Genomic DNA, 9,778 nt, shown 5'->3' with positions numbered 1-9,778 from the left:
ACTTAAGAATATGTATCATCCTTGACATTGTTGATATGATGCAGTTGTTTTGTTTGTTCTTTCTTTTCGTCTAAGACGTTATACAAAAAATCTTTTAATTTTCACGATTTACTAATTCTATGTTGTTCCTTTTTACAAAGGACGATACAAGTATAGATTTTGATATCAAAGTGCCAATTCTGATTGCTTTTCGATAGCATATTTATGATCGTGATACTCTATACCGTATAGCCTAATAATTCTTTGCGATAGCGGAATTTTAAATGAGCCAACACTAAGGTGTTGTAATGACATATACATCCTATGAAGTTTCTAGGGTTTACCTGTTTAGTCCCTAAACTATTTTGATGCCTTTATGAGGGAACCAAGTTCTTTTTGTCGGGTCGATTAAGTCCTTTTGGCCAAAGTGAAGGGGTCACCCGGTTACCCCTTTGCCACATTGGCATTTTTTGACCAATTCCCCTAAATTGACTTTGAATTTTTTCAATTTGTTGACCAAACTTGCCTCATCACCAATTGTGCTCTGTTTGAGTTCTTTAATTCGGAGAGTTGACGGAGGCTTCTTTAATGGCAATGCTTTTGACTAGCCTTCACTCCATCAAACCCTATTCATCGCAAAATCAAATCTCAAGTAAATTAGACCATGCTCTCGTTTGTCTCATTTGTCTAACAGAAAACGTGAAAGGAAAAGGGCCAAGGCGGAAGTTGGGATAGAAATCGATTCAATCACGGTAGATGCATCTAGTACGATGGGTAACGGAATTTCTCTAAATAAATCACGTAAAACTCAATAACTTATATCCTAATTTTCCAGAAGAATTAAGATGATTTCCTCGTCACATTTGGTTACCCATTTATGTTCTGGGTTTTTTGTTTTCAGTCACATGAAACTCAATGAGTTATATCCTAATTTTCGATAACAATATGAATGTTCTTTTTTAAGTTTAGTTAATATAGATGTAAGGAAATTGATATAAGTCTTTGTTTTGAATCGACGTTGAAGGCCACCCTCCAGTGACCTCTAGATTTTTTATATAAGTCTTTCTTTGAAGTCGACCGGTAAGGTGGAGGGTGGGACAGAAACCGATTTTCGGAGATCAAGCTTTTAAATCGACGTCGTAGAGACTGAAAACGATAGCAATGGTCGTAGGGATTGTTCCAGTGACCTCTAGATTGTTGCCTTCCGGTCCGACCATCAGGAATACGAAGGGGAAAGAGGCAGATCGGTGATGGGAAGGCTGCAAAGACCGACAGAAGGGGGTAGGGAGGTCGATTTCCGGTGGCCTTCAACTTCGATTTGGCCGTCATCATGGTCGATCTGGTGTTTGAGGGTAGAAGCAGCTCACACATGGATGTTTTTGGTGGTATTGCTCGGCAGGGGAAGAAGGGAGGGGACCAAGTTTTGGGTATGTGGCACTCAAACCGGTTATAGCAAGTCAAGAAGACTAAAAAGATAGGTAGACCACGAGTTTGTTCCCTCATAAAGCCACTTAAAAAGGTAAGTGACTAAAAGACTTAACCCTAAAAAGTTTATAGGGCGTATATGTCATTTTCCCTTGTTTTTTTGAAGCAAAAATTCATAAAGTCTGGGAACCACCTCTACAACCCTCTGCAGTAGAAGAGATGAATCAAACGGCCGCAAACTGTAATAAGAAGTGTGTTTGTTTTTTTAACATCTGTATGTTATTGCAGATATTAAAAAATTAAAATAAACTGATTTTATAATCCGAAAATAGTTTTTTAATACCAAAAATTTAATAATGTATAACATTTCGGCAAGAATTTATGATATTTTAGAAAAAATAATGATATTTTAACAAAAATAAAGATGTTTTAGCATAAAATAATGATATTTTATCAACAAATTATTATTATTCAATATAAAAAAAATCAACAAGAATAAACAAAAAGAAAAAAAGAAAAAAAGAAAAAAAATGTGATAAGATTTCATAGCAATATATAATCAATATTTTAGCAAGAAAAAAAGAAGAAGAAGAGGTTGGAAGACGTAGGAAGAGACAAAACAAGTGTTGCGCCAAGAAGAACACGCGCAGATGTTTTTTAATCCGAAGACTTCTAGAAAACAAACAGCTACAAAATGAAAAATGTTGCGTGTGTGTTGCGCCGCATAGCAATAAGAGGTCTGAATAAGGTTTTTCCAAAAAACAAACAGCACCTAAATCTTTTCAACATATTTTTATACAACTTTCATGTATCATCCATTCATTCCATTCTACTACTCGAGATCCAAGGGGAATATATGTCATTTCATCTAATCTTTGTTAGTTCATACTCTAGGATTAAAAGCATAAAAGTGTTCTATTTTCGAACTAGTTTAAGCCGAAATTGTTCCCATCGTCGGTAAAAAAGAGCTTATTTCTTTTTGTAATTTTAAATTAAGTTGTTAATTAAAAAATTGAGTTATGAGCATGATATTTTGTATTTTTTTATGGCATTCTCACTATGATGGTCAGGCAACAAAATGAGATGAATATGAATGGTAGTAGTGTTTTCTTTTTCATTCCATCATGGAATGTAAAAAAAATGCAATATAATCCATATACTCATTTTTATTTAATTTTAAGTGATGTATTTTTTTTAAAAATGATCGATATTTTAATTGGATTGTATAGATATAAATTTGTACAAATGAAGGTTAGATGATGACATTATGCATTCATTTTAATTTTATTGATTGACTTAATGTGTTAAGTTAATTTATCCAGCTTATTTTCTGTTTTTTCTAATTATTTTCAGTAATAGGAACCAAGGCTTATGAAATGTACCATAAAAAACAATAACCCTCGTGACAATAACAAGTTAGGTATATATTTGTAAATTGAATAGGATTTAGATATTAAATTATAGCTCTATACAAACAATAGCAATATGCATCTAATATTCAAATATAGATCTATATTAACAAAGCAAATAAACAATCTTTGAGGGAGGACATTAGTTAGTTAGACCAACTCTAAAGGCTAACACTATGACACCATTTTTGTGAAAAACTCTCACAAAAATCAGTTTCAATTCCTATCACACATTAAAAATTAACACTAAAACATATTTTAATATTATAATTATAAAAGTAATGACTTCTTATTATTAAAAAAAAAAAAGGATAAAAATGAATGTGTAATATTATAATATGTATATATGTTTAGTGGTAATAAATATTTCCATACAAATTTGTTGAGTTACTTTAGCATTACACAAAAATATGGACAAGTATAAAGGTCCATCGAAGGATTATGGACCTACAAAAAACAAATTTGTAGGTCCATTGGAGTTGCTCTTAGGAGACAGAGCAATGAAATGGGGAATTACATGTCTTATTCATCATTTGGAGGAAGGTTGAGCAAGTTGGGCCGGACTCAATCGGGACCGGTTTTCATTAAGTTGGTGTATTTTCGGTTCATAATATTGTCGCCTATCCGTTGAGGTTCCAAATCGATTTGGTGCCACTGATTCCAGATAGAAAATTAAATTTGTCCTTTACTTTAAACTATCATAACTTCTTCGTTTAAAATCGCAATGACATGAAATTTGTTTCATACGTGTAGTTTATTGTTTATGTTTCATTTTAGACTATATAAAAACATTATTTTGTTGCATATTGATTGAGTTACATACCATAGTTTATAAAAGTCGAATTCTTTTGTTTTTCAACATTATCTACCTGTACTAACTGCATAAGTACATATATCAGTTCCAACCGGATATTTGACCGAAAAACTAAGTCCAACACCAACCATTGCCGGTATGGTCCTTATGTCGATCCGTACTTTGGAGTGTTTTACTTTTATCCAAGGCCCTTTAAAAGACGTGACATTTATTAGCATGTGTTTGATGTGTCTTACTTTTATCATGAGCACTTTTAAAGATGTGACATTTATTAACATGTGTTAAACATTATTGTAGAAATGTACCCTATAAGGATAAGAGTCGATTAAAGTGTCCACGTGCCCAACTATTTGAGGATCGTTGATGGTTACACCGACGCAATAGATACCAATATGTTCATGGCTAGTGTATTTTATAATATAAAATAAAGTACTAATTCATTGATTATATGACGTATAGTTTCTCCTTCCAAACAACTAGTGTAAGGAACAAACAATATGCATATAATATATCTACAGATAATACGTTACAAGCATAAGTTCCAAACAATGTTGATATTTCTTGCAAATTTTTCATAAGGAGGGTAATGGTTTATGGTATGTCTAAAAAATCAAGAATAAAGATGGGAATAAGCAAAAACAGAAACACCGGAAAGGAATAGTTAAATCTTTTCCATTTTATCCAACTATACATGTACATGATGATGACTCTGAATGAATCTGCACACATTTAAGCAGATTGATGTAAGAAGCACAAACTCATTTCTAACTTACATTAACTCCTCCACCTAAAATCAAATCCGCGTTTTATCTCATCCAACATGCCGCATCCCTTCTTCCATTAATCCCTGCAAAAATCACCAAAAATGCTTTAGAAAAAAGCAAAGCTTAAGCATTTCCAATTTTTACAATTTTGGTCCCTAAAAGTTTTCTCTTGCAACGTTTTTTATCCATGTCCCGAATAAACCGACTATTTTTGGTCATCGAGTAAAGCTGATTTTTGGATGTTCGGTCCCAAAATTTATACTCACTTTGAACAACCACCAAAAACATAACAAAAACCTCAAATTTGTACCAAAATTGCAAGAAAAAACTTTTTGGGACTAAAAATGAAAAAATCAACAATACTTATGGACCTAATATGTAATTTCCAATTCAAAAGTTTTATAACTTCCACGTTTAACGCATGACTGATATAATGATAACAACAAACAAAACAAGTGCAAATTATATTTTTGGTCCTTCAGTGTAGCTGACCTTTCCAATTTCGGTCCCAAAAAGTTTTCTCGTGCAACTTTGATCCTATTTGAGATTTTTGTGACATTTTTGGTCCCTGTTCCACGTAAAGTGACAATTTTTTTACCAAATTTTCAAAAACTATATGTATACCCATGGATCAGAAAGTCATTTAACTCGGAAAAGAGACCAAAATTGCAAAAATCAGTTACACTTGGGGACCAAAAATGTAATTTACTCAAAAAAAATCAAAGAGTAACATTACATATTGCATATAGCATATTTGCATACCCGTCCATTACTTCCAGAATCATCAGGCGGGCCCACAGTAGACTCGGATCTACATTTAGCATGAACAATGGGGCCCAATTGAGACCTATCCATACCCACAGTTGACCCACTTTGACCATTCATATAAACCGCACCTCTATACATCCATTCTTCCGTTTCATCGCTGTAAAAATCATCAAACGGCTCGCCACATAACGCACAAGCATTCTGATCCTCGTCAGCAGGGACCGCCACGTCATCATCATCTTTCTTTTCAATTACATTTTCAGATGGAATTAGAAATCCGGGGACCGGATCGGTCCCTAATGCTTCTGCACTGCTGAGCCATACGCTGACATTTGCAAACCATTTTTGAGAGGGTTTTTGTTTACGGTTTTTTGACACGCGGTTTTTTGTTACGTGCCAGTCCATGTGGTTACTGTGTTCTTCTTGTGATTTGAAGCGGAGCCCACATGTTTTGCATTGTCTTGGAAGATCGGTGTATAATGCGGTTATTGCGGACTCGTGGCGGGTTTTTAGAACATCGGGATCGAATTCGAGTCCCACGGAATCCTGTAAATGGAATTAGAAAATTAGGTATGATGTACAGTTGTACAGGAAAAAGGTGACATGACAGAACAGGTTGTCCTGCATAAAAAGGTGGGACATGGATTTTCTATTCATTTGCATTTTATGGAAAACCTAAGGAACCATAGTTGCAAAAATCAGTAATACTTAGGGACCAAAAATGTAATTTACTCTATTTAATATGTACCTGTTCAGGAGTTGGTTTAGTGAGTGAGAGCAGCCCTTGGGCCATCAGAGAACTGAATAAACCAGAAAGTGCACCGCCAGCTGGAGGTATTGAGGTGTTTGATGGAAGGGGTTGATGAAGTGGAGGGGGTCCTGGGGGTAAAGGTGGCAACCCTACACCATGCAAATGGAATGGAATTGATGATTGCATTCCAGGGACCGGATTCATGGAATGATTGGAATCAAATCGTTGTGGGGTATACCCACGAATCATGGGTCGTGCTGTTAGATGAGATGGGTTAAACCCCAAAGCAGGTGGCCGAACCTCTATCTGAGTTTGGAATTGCTGATTCCGGAGTTTGGGTAGTAGCTGGGTTTCACTGCCATCAAACGGCTGATTATGCAAAAATGATGTGTTATCATTTACCGAATTGGAAGGATTCAACATGTCAAATGGACTCCTGACGTGTTTCTGAAACGGAATAGATGGACGCCAGGCTGGTTTTGAAGTTGGAATTGACAACTCCGGATTCATGATTCCGGGGCTTGATAGATTCAATCTGGGAGCTGAGGACAAGTGATGCTGTGGATTGGGGATTGGATAGGTATCAATGAGAGGGGGCCTTTGCCCCCGTGGATTGTAATGATGCTGAGGGGCCCACTGCTGTTCGTGAGAAAGATTTAATGGTTCTTGAGAGTAACGAGAAACTGGAATATCTGAAGCCTCGTTTTGGAATCCAGTCATTTTTCGCTTTAATCCACGATCAGACTGCACAATGACAAATATTACTTTTTAAGGATAAATGCAATAAATAGCAATGTACTTACATTTCTTTGTTTATGGTAGCATCTTACTTTCATTTTTTTCTATTACAACATTGTATTTCCCATTTCTTCTCTTATTAAGATGTTGTACTTTGAAAACTATGCCCAATTGAAGCATTTTGTACTTTCTTTTTTCCTTATTAGGACATGTACTTTGAAGTTTAAATATAACTTACCAGGGTGAAAAATGAAATATTATCAATGAAGGGGTTTAAATTGTACAAAACATACCCCTCGTTTAAGATGCTTTAAAAGACAAATTGGAAAAAGAAAAACATAAAAACAGAACATATTTATCAGATACTTTTGACCAGAAAACAAAATAAAAACATTATCCACATGTCCAAGAACAACTACAGACAAAAAAAATCCCATAAAAAAGAATCTAAAAAACTTCAAACTTACCAATGAAACCGCATTGTTGGAGGCAACCGATGGGACCCGCTCCTGGCTAGACCAATCGCCTCTACCAAAACCGGTCCGATTGGGTCCCACCATTTGTCCCCTTTTAGAGCTACCTGCCAAAGTAGGACTCATGTCTTCCCACTCAAACTCCTCTTCTTCAGCATTCTGCCAAGTCAGCACACCACCTTTACTACCTAATCCATTTGTGTTTAAATTTTTCCCATGTTGATGATTCTGATTAATCATTTTGTTTCTCTCATCTGTCCCATAAGCACTAATCAAAGCCCTTGGTCTTTGAACATCAAATCCATTACTTACAGCTACACCATGTGTGCCACTGCCACTGCCACTAGGTGGTCTATAACCATAGCCATGATGTGATGGTGATGGTGATGCAACTTCAACCACTCTTTTAGGGGAATCAATCATGGGAAAATCTTCAAGAGCTGGTGATGGAGGTCTTGTATGACCATGACCAAATGGAGTATGACCTAGTTGACTAGTTGACCCTATTGACTGTCCATTATCAGTCTCATATTCATCGAATGCAGTTGAAGGCTGTCCAAGAATCTTTGGAGTTGAAATTGGTCTTGCATGTTGAAGTTTCTGCAACGATTGTAAGATATGTTATATAGTTATATACATTTATACTTATGTAGTGTTTGGTATGCAGTAATTTTGTTTGGTTTTTTCACTATAAATAACAAACACGTTTGAATGATTAGTTCTATTCGCTCATTCCATTACATTGTTCATTCCATTCCTTTGTGATTCTATTACATCATACCAAACAGACGCTTACACTGACACAAAGTTGTCCCAATGGGGAATCTAAATGATAAACAACCGAGATAAAGAGAGTGGTTTTCAATCAAGAAAGCTTACAGTATCTGTAGATGAACTTTCAAGCTGACGTCTTGCCTCCAAGTACTTTGGATTGACATGTATACCATGAGCTGGTTTTGGGGATTCAGCATCTTTTAAACCAGAAGATTGATAACTTGGTGAAGGGGAAAACTGTAATTGAGATTCAATCTTTCGAAGAACGGAAGCTGGGAATACTGTTGACCATGTACCAAAAAGATGGCGCATGGAAGGATGCAGACTTGGGTGCACTTGTCTGTATGCTGCACAATAAACCTAAAGGAACAAGTCATCACAAAAATGAAGAATAATAGAATCACATTTCGAAAATGTAATGTGTTTAATTGTGTAAAATGTAAATGTAACAAAATTTTAAGGTACTAACCTCAGGCAAGCGTGCAGAAAAGTGTCTCACATAATCTCTGCCAATATTTTTGACAATACTATCCAGAAGATATAAAGAAGGGAGTTTTTGCTCAACTGGAACCTAGGTCACAAAGTAAACACAATAAACTCAAATAAAGTTCAAAAGAAACCTCCATTTTTGTTAAATAATGAGGGTCCAGCTCTTTATGTTTGCTACTGAGTTCCATGCTTTATTAGCTTCTTTTCAGGTCCTTTAATCCTAATATAGGTGGTTGGATAAAATGGCTGTTGTTGTGAGAAAATAGCTCTCTTCTTTTTATCTAAGTCAACAACTTTAATGAACTTTTAAGCCAGATGACTAAGTCACATAATAAAATTCAATAATTGGATTCCACAGGTGAAATTTGGCATTCAACTCCACAACTCACTACTAATAGCAAAGACAATCATGAATATACAGAATATCGGATGATTGAATAATGTAGATAATTTCTACAGAAAACCTAACCAGATCTTCAGAACTTCAATCCCATAAGTAAAAAGAACAAACTTACCTCGATAATTCGAGCACAAATTGCGTCAGCAATGCCCGCACCATGTTCTCTCTGTTCCCCAGCGATTATCGTGAGATCAGTAATAATTGGCTTCGAATTAATAACCAACTCCGATAAAACAACTTCATATAACTCTACAATCTCTTCAGTACTAAGCAGTGGAATTTCAATATCATCGTCTCCCCCGCTAGAAACCCTAATTTCTTCCTCTCTTTCCTTCAACAAAAGCTTGAAACGATCAAGAATCGGAGTTAGCGACTTCTGACTACTGTTGCTCGGCAACCCCACGACGGAATCATTCGGTGCTGGTCTGTAACCGATACTTCTACTACTCAGAAAACTCGCACCCTCCATTGGGATTGGGTTTTTTGGCGTTCAAATGGATAATGTTTGAATGGTGCTTTGAATTAGGGTTAGGATTAGGGTTAAAGTTAGGGTTAGGGTTTTGATGAAGGTTTGAGAGCTCTGTTCATGGCTTAAAGCATTGCGTCTGGAGGAGAGGGAGCGAGAGTTTTGGGAGGGGAAATTGCAGTTGCAGAGGGACGAGGGGTCGATGCGTGCATCTGGTAAATATGAGTAATTTATATTTTGAGCCCTTCAAATTTCAAGTTACGCATAAAAACATTGGATTTTTAACTTATTTTTTTAAAAGGTGTTGATTATAATAATTTCTAAAAACAAACTAATTAACAAAAATAACCTATTTATATTGGTATTTGAAAATTAGCTATTTTCTCTTAACTACGGCATTTCAGACTAGCTGTGTGCGTTCCAAAGTTAGTGTTGTCCATGAGATGTGACTAAAAAGAATTTTGAAATGTAAATGGTATACATACTTACATTGTATGGGATATTCTGGAACATACATTGTACATTCTG

At 35.6% G+C, this 9,778-nt stretch overlaps 1 protein-coding gene across 1 annotated transcript; it reads right to left on the bottom strand.

Moving 5' to 3' along the window:
- Positions 1 to 4,277: 4,277 nt before the first annotated feature.
- LOC111890906 (polyadenylation and cleavage factor homolog 4) lies at positions 4,278 to 9,460 on the bottom strand. Its single transcript, XM_023886973.3, has 7 exons — positions 8,900 to 9,460; positions 8,365 to 8,466; positions 8,001 to 8,255; positions 7,116 to 7,721; positions 5,908 to 6,654; positions 5,154 to 5,705; positions 4,278 to 4,474 (listed from the first exon to the last, which is right to left on the bottom strand). Exons 1-7 carry the CDS (start codon positions 9,251 to 9,253, stop codon positions 4,439 to 4,441), a joined length of 2,652 nt encoding a protein of 883 aa, XP_023742741.1. The 5' UTR covers positions 9,254 to 9,460; the 3' UTR covers positions 4,278 to 4,438.
- Between the last annotated feature and the right edge of the window lie 318 nt (positions 9,461 to 9,778).

The sequence above is a fragment of the Lactuca sativa genome, chromosome 7 (assembly GCF_002870075.4).
Source record: "Lactuca sativa cultivar Salinas chromosome 7, Lsat_Salinas_v11, whole genome shotgun sequence".
NCBI lineage: Eukaryota > Viridiplantae > Streptophyta > Magnoliopsida > Asterales > Asteraceae > Lactuca > Lactuca sativa.
Note: the sequence above shows the minus strand (reverse complement) of the source record. Positions and strands in the feature narration are given on the sequence as shown.